The sequence below is a fragment of the Artemia sp. Qi Xiang Cuo genome, chromosome 1 (assembly GCF_049724085.1).
Source record: "Artemia sp. Qi Xiang Cuo chromosome 1, ASM4972408v1, whole genome shotgun sequence".
Taxonomy (NCBI): Eukaryota; Metazoa; Arthropoda; class Branchiopoda; order Anostraca; family Artemiidae; genus Artemia; species Artemia sp. Qi Xiang Cuo.
The window spans coordinates 96058630-96074543 of NC_142794.1; the positions used below are offsets into that span (position 1 = coordinate 96058630).

The 15914-nt window shown below is 34.8% G+C and overlaps 1 protein-coding gene across 2 annotated transcripts in view; it reads right to left on the bottom strand.

Moving 5' to 3' along the window:
* The window catches only part of LOC148956959 (uncharacterized), an 86386-nt gene extending 75676 nt beyond the window's left edge, over positions 1-10710 (bottom strand). For both annotated transcript variants that reach the window (XM_089097003.1, XM_089097012.1), the window contains exon 1: positions 10551-10710. In XM_089097003.1, the coding sequence (XP_088953129.1) occupies positions 10551-10668 (118 nt within the window). In that variant the 5' untranslated portion in view covers positions 10669-10710. The remainder of the gene's footprint in view (positions 1-10550) is intronic.
* Positions 10711-15914: the final 5204 nt, after the last annotated feature.

Below are 15914 nucleotides of genomic sequence, written 5' to 3' on the forward strand. Positions count from 1 at the left end.
GAGTTGGAGTCAGTTATAACTCATAACCAACTCCAAAGCCCTGGTTGCTACTGCTACTATGACTATTACTATTACTGAGGCTGAGAATTGTAAAATTGAACTTTCAGAAAATTTTTAGGGGGATGTTGAACTAAATCAAAACACACTTTTTACACACAGGTTATCAAAAGAGTGTGTCAGTAAGGTCCCAGAAAGTAGAAACTTTCAGGGCATGTTAAGGGGGATATTGGACTAACCAAAAGGCATTATGTGCCTACTACTACTATTACTACAATAACTGGGACTGCTATTACTACTACTTAAGCTAAGGGTACTAAGGTGAAACTTTCAGGAAGTGTTGAGGGGGTGTTGAACTAAATTGAAATAGCCTATACTATGCCAATGCAGGGCATAACAATATAGCTGTTATGAAAAAGGGCATTCTTTTTTGACAGACTATTGCCTATATTTCAGTAACAGCTTAGAACATAAATTTGAAACTTCCAGGGCATTTTAAGGGGCATGTTGGACCAATAAAAAGACACAATGTGCATACTAATGCTTGCAGCAGTAGCACTACTATAACTGCTACCAACACTACTGTTACTAAGGCTAATGCAATTGAGGCTTTAGGGATTGTTTGACTAGGTCAAAACAAATCATATGCATGCAGGTTATCAAAATGGTATATCAGCAATATCTTAAAATTGCTTTAAGTATTAAGTTGAAACTGTAAGGGTATGTTGAAGGGATGTTGAACAAGTAGCAGAAAACGACCTATGCAAACTCTACTACTTCTACTGCAACTACTCTTATTGCTAATACTAATGGTATTAAGGTAAAACTTTCAGGGAATAGTCAGGGCAGTATTGACCAAAATCAAACACCCACTGTAAAAAAATTTTACAGTGTGTGAAGTAGAACTTTCAGGGAAATATTATGCTGTTATAAAACTAAATCAAAGGCACAATGCAATTGCTGGCAGTCAGAAGGATGTTGCATTATTATCTCAAGAATGAATGAGGGTATTCAGTTGAAACTTTCAGGGCCACAACTATTACTACCACTGCTACTACTACTGAAATAAATCAGTTGAAGTTCAGTTGCAGTTGACTACTGCAACAGTTTATAACTGTGACAACTTGCTTTTGGAACTACTTGCAAATGTGAAAGATTGGGATTACAACTCCAACTACTGAAAAATCTTTTACAATTTCAAACAGCAAACACCAGAATTTTACAATTGCATATGCAAATCAAACAGCAAAGAAAAGAAAGAAAACAAAGGATGCTGTTATTAGATTTTATATTTTCAGCTCTTTTGAAATATCATTTTCAATTTTCTGACAATGCATTCCTTCCTCCCTGATGGTCCTAGATATAGCCCTAATTAATATATCTCTTTGTTGACCATCTAGTGATGCGTTTTATATCTTTTTTTTTTTTAAATGGGTACCTGCATTCTTGACCTCATGAAAAACAAAGGACATGAGTGATTGCAATAGAATTGATCAAGAAAAAGATATATTATTTAACATGTGGAAAACAATGGAAGAAGACATGATAATTTGATAAAAAAGTTACATATTATAAAATAAGAATTTCATTGTTTTCTTTTAGTTTTGTGTATATCATATGGCAATATTTTTAGAAATACAAATATGATTTTCAAAAATAACATAAAAAATAGAATTTATTGATACCACTTTCATTTTGTTAAGACGTTTCCTTCTCAGCAGCCCCTAATCCGGAATGGTGCTTTGAAATATCTTGGCTTGCTGTTTTCACTGGATGAAAAAATCCAAGAACAATCCAATAATAGGGAATACATGACATATCACAAGATACAAAACAACAGAGAAATATCCCCTAGTCTTAATTATTCCAAAGTATTGTAGTAAGGAATTGTGAAAATATAATATTTGTTTTTACTCAGATTAATTGGGCCATCATTCTGATTAAGGAGCTCCACAGAGGGGGACATTAATAAAATAAAAAATAGTACCATTTCTCAATTTATGCTCTTTCAAAATGGTATATTTGTGGTTCTGGCAATGCACCCTCTTAGTCCCAGATCTAGCCCTGGGATACATAAAAAAAACACAGTAAAAAAGCACTACAAGAATGAGATTCCAACTTTACAACAATCCCAGTTTTCATCAATCAATTTTACATGTTTTGACAGGAAACAATTCTAACAAAAATCAGTAAAAACAGAAAAAAAGAATCGTTTTTCCTCTCTTCCTATCCATATTCTTAAAAATATTATTTTATCCATAATTCCATTTAAAACTAGAGCCATCTCAATAAATATATACAAAAAACCATAAATGAGGTAGGGACATGGTGAGCACACTACTTCATGTGCTTGACATTAATTTACTGTTTTTTTTGTTGTTTTTTTTACTCTTGTAGAGACCTATATCCAAGGGCTTGGTAAAAATACAGAGTACCCAATATGGGAAAGTGCCCAATAGATATTCTGAAAAGAAAAATATTGTATTCTGTAGAATGTAAAAATAATTTCCAACTATACTTAGTATCAAAATAAAATATCCAGCTAGATAGATAATACTATTTCCAAGAATCTTATTCACATACCTTTCTAGCTGAATATTTGATTGTCTAAGTTGCATACTAAATATCTACTAGTTTAATAAGGATTGAACTTAGTTCACAGCCTGAATATCTAACAAGGCAGATAATAGCATATCTTAGACTTTCTTATATATATCTATCTAGACAGATAAGTAAATTCTCAAAGCAATTTGATAATAGTATACAACTAGCCAGATATTTATTATTATTATTATTATTCATTTATTGCCCATCAAAAAAAGGTACAAAAGGTACAGTAGACAGAGTAATCACTAAAGAAAACAAAAAAGAAAAAAAAGAAGAAAAAGAAGGACACAAACACACATTGAAAATTCAAACACATGACAAAAGAAAACTCTTCATTACATTAATACAAACAGTGACTATATGCATTACATTAATATAAAAAAATATTGTGAACAAATTGTTGACCATGGATGATTAAACTATTTTGAAAATGGGATACAGATTTATTAATGCTAATATTAGGGTCAGATAGCTTATACAAATGAATAATTTTACGGTTTCTTGTCCAAGGGGGGCAAATGTAGAAGATATTTAGCAAATCTGAAGAAGATTGAGTGTAGGTGCTTTTTATCTGTAACTGTAAAGGATCTCCAAAAAGGAGCAATGTAAAGCAGATGAGGAAGGGCTGTTGCGTTGTAAATGGATGCTAGAATATAACGGTTGAAACGTAGTTTGCTTTTTACAATTACAGTGTAAGAAATGCTAATTTTACGCTCAATGTGAGAAATCAGCAAACGACGTGTGTGGCCTATAGATGTGCCAATTGGGAGGCCTAGGTATGTAATATGGTCTGAGGGTTTAACAAGAGAACCGTCCGTATTTATAAGAGAAGTAGAGGGATTTTGCCAATTGAAAAGGATTACTTTGGATTTCTCAGGATTAAAAGACAGACCGATTTTTGAATATTCATCTTTGAGGATTTTGAAATTCTGCTCAATGTGCTGGATTGTACGGCTGAGATTCAGGATGTCATCAGCATAACAAATAAGAGACATATCAATTCTCCCAAGAATGCATGAAGGAAGACACTTTGCCTGTGCTTCCAGGACACTATTATTGAACAGGGTTGGGGAAGTGATAGCTCCCTGTCTAGTCCCTTTCTTAACGAGGATGGGGTACTGAAGATTCACAAGCATATTCGAGGGAATCAAAGAGTTTGGCCTCACACGAGAATTAATGCAATTATATAGGGAAGGATGAAGACCCAACTGCAGGGAAAAACGGGATGGAATTATTAAACGCACTTTTAGATTCCTATATAAATCCCTGAGAACACGGACAACTGATGGGTTTACGCCTCACCTTGCCATATGAAGAAGCATGGACAAATGAATTAAGGAATCGAACGCACGTCTAACATCATGTCCGGCAAGGATCATACTTTCTCCCGAAGATTCAGCGTCGGCGAGGGCAGTAAAAACTGCTGTAAAAGCATGAGAACAGCCAAGATTAGCCTGAAAACCGAACTGATGTGGGGGAACGTAACATTTCTGTCTTAACTCATCAAGAAAAAGAAGCTCAAAAAGTTTGCATGTCGTAGTAGATACAATGATGGGACGGAAAGAGGAACATTGCAGCTCAGATTTCCCTTTTTTGGGAATCGGAGACAGATCACCAATGCAGAACAAGGATGGAACAATACCTGTAACAAATATCATTTGCATGAGAAGGCTGAGGTTTTGCACCAATAGATAACTTCCATTAATGATGTGTAGAGTGCTCACCTTATCTATCCCACAAGACGCTTTCTTTTTAAGTTGGGAAATGGCTTTTATAACAGCGTCACAAGTAACAACAAAATCAAGATCAGGAGATTCATCAATGAATTTGCAGAGCTCATCACAAAATTGTGACTCTAAAACAGGATCAGGCTCAGAAAATTCATTTGAAAAATGGGTTATCCACTCGGACAAAGGAATGTCATTTGGGTCTGGCAAAGTGGAGGAGATATCATGAGGTAAGAGCTTCGACAGTAGATCAGGTAAATTCCTGACCTTCTCCGAATAAAATGTCTGCATTTTACATCGATGAAGGGAAAGTTCCTTAGCAAAATGTTTTTTTGACATTCTTCTCAGTTCATTGACTATTCCTTGACGGGGACATAGGCGATCTCTCCATAATTTGTGCCAAAATTTAGCACGGTCACAAGCTTCAGACAGCGCTAGATTTCCTAACCACCCGGGAACTTGGGTACCAACACGTATTTTTTTTAAGAGGAACTGCCCTTTTTTCAGCACACAAAAGTGCATGGCAGATTTCTGTGGAGTATATATCAAAAGTTAATCTAACCTCATTAATTTCTTTATTAGAAGACTTCTGCAGAAGATGAAATGGAACCCGGATCTTGTTTAGGATACTATCTGAAATTTCAATGTACTGAGATGTGTCAATTTTATTCCAATTGCGAGAAATATACCACTTGTGCCAGCGAACAGTATAAGCCTGTAACACTGGAATCTGAGAAGCTTCTCGTTTGAAACTAGAAGCAATAGGAAGATGGTCTGAAACTTGAAATTTGGAAACTACCTCAACACAAGGTATATCAAGGTTAAACGAAACGACATGGTCAAGGTTAGATGTTCAAGATGAAGAATGAAAGTAAAGAAACTGAGCAGATTTCTGTTGAACTTTAAAATCATCACCAAATATTTGTAATAGTAAAGAAGCACGGATAGAAGCTGAAGAAAACCTTTCAACTTTCAGTTTAAGGACATCACAAAGACAAGAGCTAAGTTTACTAACTGCTAAAGCAAAATCTCTCTCCAAATCTTCATCTTTGTAATCTGTGGGTAAATACACATTTATTATTATGCACTCAACTACTCAAACAGCTAAAAAACTATCACAAGAAAAGAAAACACTAGAATTAAGATTTGATGCTACATAAGTAGCAATACCACCGGAAGCTCTGCCTTTAGAAGCACTACGTTTAGCTGGAACCGAGAAATTTTTGAAAGTGGCACTAATGTCAAGTAAACTAAGGCTGTGGTTGGTCAGGAAATGTTCCTGCAAACAAAGAATATCATGATTATGAAGTATATTTTCAAGAATAGGTTTTTTTTTATAAGACTACCATTAATGTTCCAAGAGAGAAAACGAATATCCATTTATCTACTTAACTGCCCGTTTATCAGTTTGAGCGTTGCCAGGGCATTTTATTCTGTAACAGGTGTGATTAAACGCTTTACATGTAATGCAGAACATGTTCCGAACACATGGATTATCCCTGGTGGAAGAGTGCTCCAAGGAACCACAGCAAGAGCACAGTTCTGCGTTCTTACAATCAGCAGCAAAATGTCCTTGCTGATGGCATCTGAAACACTGTCTAGGTATGAATATGAAATTCTGGACAGTTAACTTTTCATAACCCACCTTCACAGAATTTTTCAGAAAAGAATCAAGATCACTCCGTTGTTCAAAATAAATCTTGTAGACGCGTGACTTACCACACTGCAAAGCTTTGACACACTTTGGAATAATTTTCTCTAGATCTTTTTCATTTATTCTGTCGGTACGCCTTTTATTACACCGATGAAGGCGGGAGATTTAACAGAGGCTAAAAGGCCAGGTTGGAACTTTTTCATCTGGTCAGCAATTGAGGAGGCAGCGGGTTTAATTTTTATTACAATTTTCCATTATGATGAAGAACATCTCACCTCTGAAATATCATTTGCAGCTTCAGGACATATTTTATCAATAAAATCTTTCCTTAATAGAGATGAAAGATTGGACGGGCAATTTTTTAACACAACAGCATAGGTAGGAGGATTGGATTGGTCCTTGGTGCAAGACGACTGAGTGGAAGAGGGCCAGGCAGAAGTTGCTGTACTGCGAAATGTTGCTTATTTAGCTCAGACAAACTGTCAATTTTACGGGAAAGTTCATTCATGCAACAGGTTAATGTTGCAACGATTGCATCACCAATTGTTGGAATTTCACACGGTGAGTAAATCACGAATTTCGGGATCTTACGTTTTTCTTTCGATGCCGTAGATAACCACTTACAAATGTCAAGGACATATTCATTGTCTTTTTGGCATCTAATTAAACATGTTCCAATTTCTAGCACCTGATGTAAGACCTCCTTTGCCTTTAGAATGGTTTCATGACTGAAAAAGCTTGTCGACTTAGCAATTATTGTTTCTACTTTGATACCATCAATCATTAATCGAGAAATAAAATTCAATATTGGATTTAAAATAATATCCGAGTCGCCCATTATTTCATAATTGCATATTTCATTTATTTGCCTTACATGTAGCATGAACATTTAACTAGGTAGATAATACTTTGTCCTAGCTTTTCTTATATTATCCAACTAGGCAGATAAGTAAATTCTCTAAATAATTTGGTGGTAATATCCAACTAGCTAGATAATTATTTCCCTTAGGTGCAAGCATGAACATCTAACTAGGGGGATAATACTTTGCCATAGACTTTCTCATATTATCCAACTAGGCAGATAAGTAAATTATCTTTGCAAAGTAGAGATAGTATCCAATTAGCTACATAATTCATTCTCTTAGGCAATACATGAACATCTAACTAGGAATATTACTTTATTTTAGCCCCTCTGCTATATATCCAATTAGGCAAATAAGTAAATTCTCTAAGCAGATTAGTTGTAATATCCAACTAGCCAAATAATTATTTCACTTAGGCATTGCATGACAATCTATCTAAGTGGATAATACTTTGTCCTAATCTGTTTTTATTATCCAACTAGGATTCAACAAGCTACATAATTATTTCTCTTAGGTGTAGACTGAACATCCAACTAGGTAGATAATGCTTTATGTTAGTCCTTCTAATATATATAAATTTGGGTGGATAATGCTTTATCTTAGCCTTTCTGATATATATTCAACTAGGCAGAAAAGTAAACTCTCAATATAATCAGATGACAATATGCTATTGTAATAGACTATTCTTGATAAGTTGCCTAAATAAAGTTTCTAGCCAGCTAGTTAGATATTGTAAAATAGTTGCTAAGACAACTAATTCTCTTGGTAGTTGGATATTATCACCATTTGGTTTTTGGAATTTATTGTTTGCAAAGTTAGATATACACAATATCAGAAGGGTTAAAATAAAGTATTATCCATCTAGTTAGATGTTGATCATATGCCTAAGAGAAATAATTCTCTGGCAAGTTGGATATCATCACCAAATTGTTTAAATAATTTACTTATATGCCTAGTTTGATATATATGAGAAGAGCTAGGACAAAGAGTTATCTCACCTTATTAGATGTTCATGCTATTCCTAAGAGAAAAAATTATCTGGCTGGTTAGATATTATCACAAGTTTTCATGGAGAATTTAATTATTTGCCTAGTTAAATATATATCAGAAGAGATAAAGTATTATCCACCTAGGTAGAGACACTAAGTTGGCTCTCATGCTTCATTATATCTGGTTAGTGGGCTAAAATTATTTCTCTTTTAAATTTTAATTATATCTCTAGTTGACTAATGCCTTGTTTGCTTAAAAGGACTTCTCAATTAGCTAACTAGTTGGGTAATCTATGTAAAACTTAAGTATGGTTGGATATCATTTTTACATTCCATAGAATAGAAATTTTTTTATATTATTTCAATTAGGTATATTCCTGCCCAATGGGCATAGTGTATGCTATTTCAAAATATAATAATCAACTTAAGTTACTTGTGTTTTATAGCCACCACACTCAAGTTATGTTGAGAAGTGAAGTTTAATCAATGCTAAAAACAGATTACCAGTTTTTCAGACTATGGGGTGAAATTCATTCAGTTTGCAATCTGTGTTGATAGGAAATAGTGTCTGACCTTGGATGTTAAAATGACAATTTGGGATTTGCCAAGGACTGAAGAAGAGGCAATTAGACTCTAATCTAACCTAGGTTAGACCTAACCTAACCCAATTCATCATATTTTGTTTTATTTCATTAGCATTAGCCAAACTTCACTTCTCAACAGAACCTGAGTGTGGTGGCTATAAAACACAAGTACCCAATTTAATTACAAGTTCAACCCCCTAGCCCCAAAAGATATAGCTTGAAGAATACTAAAAAACAAATAAAACCCTAAACAATGAAATTCTTTTTTTATAATATGCAGGATGCTTTTTATTAATTATTATTATTATTATTATTCATTTATTTCTTTCCATTAATATACACTTCTTAACTTGAATGAAATTTTGGTAAACTATGCACTCAATTACTCACAGAGATACATGACAAACTGAGAAGATAACATTAAGAAGGGCATTCACCTTGTCCCTGTATCAAATACATCTTTTGCTACTATTTAAATGACACATCTCATAATGAAAAACAACCCAAAAATTTATCAAAACCACCAGGGGTATAATTCTATTTTAAGGGCTTTTATTGACCAAGGAAAGTGGTTGATTTAAGTGATTAAAACTCCCAAGAATTGATACAGAGCCTTAATGATCTCTTAGTAAGGCAACCAAGTAAAACTTGGTAAGTGAAACCTTGCAAAACAGATCTTCTGTTTTGAACTGAGTCACAAGAAAAGCATTTTGAACCTAATATCTTTGGCTTAATCTCAATTTATAAGGCTTTAAGGATCTTTGACTGATTTTTCAAGTTTAGGAGCAACCCCTTGATATGGCGAAAATCATGGGCATAGGGAGGGGGGGCAGCTGCCCTCTCCTAGACCTTCACTATACTTGCAGAAGCAGAATCAATATTTTGATCCATGTGATAGTTTTGACCTCACAAATGCCTTTATTCAGGCTAATAACTCCATAGGCCATATTGCCTTTACATTTATATATAAGGCAATTATAGAAATATATAAATAACGGGTAGGGGGCAGCTGCCCCCTCCCCTAGGCAAGAAGCTATGTATGCCCATGCTGACATAACTTCATCTCCCCCTCCATCACACTATTGACTGCCCCCTCCCCTAGACAATATGCTGTCTACACCCATGGCTAAAATTATACCCTACTAAAATATCAGGAATTGTGTTTTAAAAACCAACACCAATGAAAAAAAGACTGAAAATTCAAAATCAAGGCAAGACTTTTGTCAGTATTCAAACAGTTATAGACCTGTCAGAAATGCAATTTTTTCCTGGGGCTGGAGGGAGGGGGCAGCTGGGATAGTTGCCTTGAGTGCTGTAGCTTAGGGGGGGGCTGCAGCTAGGAAATTGTGAATTTTAACCCAATTTTTAATATTTAATAGAATTTTTATGCTTATATTTGAGATAGGAGGGGGTGATGTAACTAATTTTTCTGTGGATACCACCAACCCTAGGAACAGCTCTGGGTAAAGTTCTACCAAATCATATTATTGAGTTAGGACTAAAGTGAATACACTATTCAATGCCTTTTTTTATGCTGATTACGAATATAATAAGCATTTCTATCGGAAATTAATTTCAGCCCCCCCCCCCCTATATATATGCCAAATCAGGGTTTGGTATAGCCTAAAGGCTATAGGAGGGGGGGGGCTGAAATTCATTTCCAATAGAAATGCTTATTATATTTGTTATCAGCATAAAAAAGGCATCAAATGGTGTATTCACTTTATTTTTAACTCAATAATATGATTTGGTAGAACTTTACCCAGCTCTGTCTTAACCCAAGAAAAGGAACAAGATAGCCACAGTAGCTTGGCAATACCTTTCCAGGGTACAGTTTGACTCTGGATATATTCCAGAGGGTTTTATTCACTTGACTCAACTACTTTTCAAGATAGAAGGAAGCCTTTAAACTAAAATTTTAACCTATATAGGATCATGAGTGGGGGGACTTTTCTAGGCCCTACTCTGGGCTGTAGCCTAGGCCAAGATCCATTCTTGTAGCATTCCTTCACATATGCACAGGCTTCTTAAGCTTGCCTGAAGCCACTATATTTTATTCAGGCACATCCTTTGAAATGAGAAAAGTTTACAATATCTGCTGAAGAAAGCTCTAAAGAAATATGACTCACAAGAAGGACGAAGTCTGCCTGAGTTTTTGCGAGATAAAGATAGCTCTTCCTGGAACCTAGGACTGTCATTCTTATGCAGTTGCAATCCAATCAGTTTAGATGTTAGTGACAGCTCCATTAAAATGTTTCATAAAGCAGTTTCCCCCTTCAGAAAGGCTAATTTCTGAACATATCCTACTGAATCTACAATACAATCCAAAGTTCTTCCTTTCTTCTTGGGTAGAATAAATGGCACAGATATGTTTTTAGCATAAGCGACAAAAACATAAAAGAAAACAAGAAACAGGCAATAAATCGATTCTCTGATAGCCTAGGTCCTGTTCAGGGAAACCCTGGACAAACGTCCACAGTATGCAAATAAAAAAGTTGGACTTCAAAAATCATTTTTTATATGTAATTTTCACATTCAGGAAATAAGTAATTTAAGGAAGTATTCCTTTAACAGCTAAATTGCAAAACGCTTTCATTCGGTAACTGAGCCAAATTACAAGGATCGCCATGGAAATATTTCAAAGAAGCTTTTTTAGATTATCCCATTAGGGTGTTCTAACCCCAGAACACACGAATCAGAATTTTATTGTCTATCTTCGAATTTCATGTTAATTATGTTATACAAAAGTAATTTGTAACTCGGCAAGAAGCAAGATGAACGTACAAGAAGAACGAATAGTCAATTTTTTGGGTTTGGATAGAAATTGGAAAGCATCAACCATTGCTAGTCTAAATATAATAAAATATGCTAACAATATCACATAAAACTCTCCAAAATAGATAGACTTCCTCAAATCATACAAAATTTCCCCTTTAGTTAATGCTAGATTGATTGCACCTTCACAGAGGAGCGTCAATTCCGGAAGTGCGGACGTTTCTTCCTACCTCGAGAAAATGTAACATTCCAAGGAAGATAATATTGCGTTGATAGATATAAAAATTTAATCAGGTGATGTGAGATTTTCTACATCCAGTGTACGATCAGATCTAAAAAAAACTCCGTGTCTGATACAGCTATAACATTCAGGCTGTTTTTAGCGAAATATGTTTACGATGGCTAGCCATAAAAGAGACAAAGATGGAATTTGACATAATTACTTTCGGTAAGGACAGTGGATCTCAAACACAAATAAAAACTGACTAAGTGAGTCAAATTACAGATTATAATGCTTACCCTATGCATTTTCAAAAGTGACACTTTCACTTTTCCCATCCATGGGTTGCTCTGAGAAACAAAAGTCAGGGGGGGGGGGTAATATCTCCCAATTAAATGACTTCTGACAGTAAACGACACGTCAAAATTCATAGACGTCAATCCTTTATTATTTACACTTGGGAGACAAAAAAAAAAAAAAAAAATGCCTATTGCACCAATTCACAACCAAGCACACCTAAATCTATATTCGGCTCCACTACAAAGTTCACCTTCGCTGGACAATCTTTTTAAAGTCAATTTGCGTTAATAAGGTCTTTTTCACTCACCCACGCCACAAGAAAATCTAGTTAAGAGGTAACCATGTTAATTTTCAGCCGATTCTCAACAAACTTGAGTTTTCTCTGGACCGACATTCATCGTGCTGTACTCTCAAATAAATTGTTCGTTTTCCTCCTCAGATATTCTTTCGAAAAATTTCTTCGTAGGTCAAAGCGTCTTGATTGCGTATCACCTCTTCAAGTCTTATTTTACAATCCCGACCATCTACACGCCCTTTTTCATGAACATGAGGCAGGCAAAAAAGTCGAAGCTGATGATCCTTTTTAGAGGCCTGCTAGCATGCACTTTCGTTATCAAATTAGCAATCTTTATCTATTTTGTTTCCTCAAGGGCTTAAACTGCTGCTCCAAACAGAAAAACTGCTTCTTGCTTCGCTTCAGCCCTTGCAGTCCACCAACTCCATCCTAAGTTTTGGGTATTAAGGCTATTTTCAATCGAGTAGTTTCTCTTTAAGAGCGGTAAGATGCTTTGTAGAAAAAAGGAAGAACACAAACCTTTCTTCAAAGATCGGCTATCCAAAGAGATGAATGGCAACTATGTTCCGTAACGGTGTTCAGTCTGTTGTCCTAGCAAAGGATATAAGACACATATCGATTGATAAGTTCAGATACTTCGGCTGGGACGTTGCAGCCGAAGACGTTGCACTTGCTTGGTCACAAGACTAGAAAGCTAGTTCATACATTGCAATGGCAATGTTCCTATTATATTTTATCACATACCCTGCCCAGTTTTTTCATTAGTCTAGCTAAAACCTAATCGTCTCTCTCTAGGCGTTGCTTCCGAGCTGATTACGATCACAAGTTTACTATACCTTGAAGCATCGGGCGTTGTATCCACAATCACAGAATAAAATTGTGACCCCAAGACTTCGTCTCACTCTGACTTCTGCTGAAAGCAAGCCTATGAACTTGTTCTGGGAAATTTTTGTGTAAATAAGCAACTGTGTATGCTATGTATCGTGAAGAATGTAACCAAGCTTCAAGAGTAGGCACAAATCACGCTAAGAGCTGATCAATTTGAAAAAAGTTGCGGTTTTGTTTTTCTAAAGACATCACCCTGTTTCGCTAGGGTCCTTACAACGTCCAAAAGGATTTTCAAAAATTTTCTGTTTGTCTCCCTCTTTTGCTTGGTGCAAAAGCTTAGTTCGAGTGCTTCTATCAAGTAGTAAATCAACATGACCCCTATTATTGACGAAGCAACACAAGTCCGACAAAGCTGCTTTGTAAGAGTAGGAAGAGAAGTGACTTGCCAGTTTTCCTTTCTTCGCTTTTTCTTTTGCGCCATTACCGCAAATAATCTTCCATCCAAGCGTTATCAGATTCGTCTCTCTCGGGACAACTAGGGAAAAAATACACGAAGCTGAAGTCAGCATCTTTCTGGATTGTGTTCTTATGAACCGGCAATCTTCATACCAGCCAGAAAGAAAACGACAATGTATCTTTATTGGTTTGAAGAATGAACTGGGAATACACTCTGCTATAGATTGAGTTTTTGAAAATGCATGTTTCTAAAAAAATTGAGCTTGGACAGGGCTCACAGGATGAATATCAAATATGCACAGATAACTGCAACATTTTGGCAATAACCCAGTTTAAGAAGATACATTGGTTTGTTTAGGATTGCAAAATCCTCCATGGGTTGGCCATAATTAGTTTTTTCAATTTAGTTTCTAAAAATAGGTGTAAGGCATGGGCTGGTGTCTCATTCTCTTATAAAACCTCCAGCACATTGAATGTTTTCCTTTTTCAATTGGTTAAAATTTACAATTGCTACTCTTGATAAGGAGACATATTAAGAAAACAATTCTTACTTTCAAATATGTATAATGATCCTAGTTAACATATTATCCAAGGGGAGAACCTTTATCCTCAAGTCTTTCCCCTTTTTTCCATCTTTTTCAAATTTAAAAGAAAATAAATTTCTGCATTTGCATGCTGTCAGCGCAATGCGTAAATCTTTTGAAACTGTTGCTATAAGCTTGTTTTATAGAAGGCGTCGAATCTCGTTATTAAGTTCCGTTTTTTTTAAACAATATTTTAAAATACACTTCAGACATTCATTTGAATCACAGATGAATTGTATCCCCATTTTGTGAAAATATATACCCTGATTTTGATATATTTAGGGGTTGAGGTAAAGTTAATTTGATTATATTTAGCTTCAGAATAAGATTTTGGATATAAGTTTGTACACTAGGGGGGGTGGGGGTATATATTCTGTTAGTATATGGGTTCTGAGATGCTATTCAATTTCTTGGAAGTGTATTATTTAATCTTGTTTAAAAAACGGACCTTAATAACGGGATTCAATATAATCTATAAAAAGAAACTTATAGCTACAATTTCAAAAGATTTAAGCATTGCGCTGAGAACATGGCAAAAATTGAATTTTTTTTCTTTTAAGTTAGAAAAAGAAGGAAAAAAGAGGATAAAGGTTCTCCCCTTGGATAACATGTTAACTAGGATCATTATACATATTTGAAGGAGAATTGTTTTCTTAACATGTCTCCTTATCAAGAATAGCAATTGTAAATTTTTACCTTTCAACTTTCTCAAGAAACCTCAAAGGCACTAAAAATATAGTAACTTAATACTTCCAGATAGTTAGTGGACAAGTCGTGAAATCAAGGATTTTTTTTATATCGACACTTGAAATATGTAACACCATGCGTGGTAAATAGTTGATGATAATTTTAGTTGTGCGCTTACGACCTTTAGACGTGATTCCCTGTTGTCAAAAACTTGTAATATAGTTTACAAAGGAGTTATGTGAACAAATAAAGTTCATACATGTCCCATTACAATTGTGGCAGTCGTATATATTTTTTTCTTCTTCAAAATTTCGATACGATTATATTTCAATTAGAACCTTTCATTATCACTTTTGGACTGGTTACTTAAGTTAGGGGTTTTGATCTCCTATTTTGACAATTTTTACGGAGTATGTTCTATCTTCATTTGATTTTGGGAGAGTTGGTTTCAGGTTCTCTTTTGAAATTCCAAGTGTCCTTCTCATAACTAAAAATAACAGTTACGACGACCAGTAATGAAAATTGTTATTCTTAAACTAGTAATACCCATGCATTAGTTGTCACTGAAAATATATCTAAAAACTTTTTTTTTCAAAATTTGACCACTAAGGGGGATGGGTCTCTCATTACTAGGTACAGGCATCGCTACAACCATTATTATGCACTTATCTATAATAGCTTTCACATGGGTTGCATTTCAACACCGGCGTCCGAACTGGGTCTGGATTTTTTAGCATATTAGGCAATTTTGATGACCCTTTCAGAAGCTTTTCGTAAAAAAATTCTTGATTCGTTATAAATACAGTCATTCGTGATCGTCTTTTAACAATGATTAAATTACAAAACCATAGAGAAATTAAATATGAAAGCTTCCAGAAAAATACTAGCAATATATTATGCTTCTTAGTTCTTTCTAGTAAAATAAGACAAATTTTGATAAGTTATATTGGAATAAACTAACCCCCATTCTACAAGGACAGCATGTCATGAATTTTGTTTTTGTTTCAAAAATATTGTACAACATTATATTATAATTCACAAACTAAACTAATACTTCCGAAGAAGAAAAAAAAGAAAAGAAAGAAAAAAAAGAAAAAAAAGAAGAAAAATGCTACAGAAAATCACAGGCTATTTTTTAAGAAAGGAAATCAATTTAAGAGAAAAAAAAAGTATGTTTTTCAAGGATTCTCAACACTGAGACTTAAATTAGCATGTATGAGAATAAAAAAGGAATTAAACTTTTGAGGGGAATTTACGAAACTATAGACCAGCCGATTACTTAGATCAACACTAGCGACTTGCCATTTGCTTTCATTGGAAAAAAGATAGCCCTATAAACAGGGTTGCC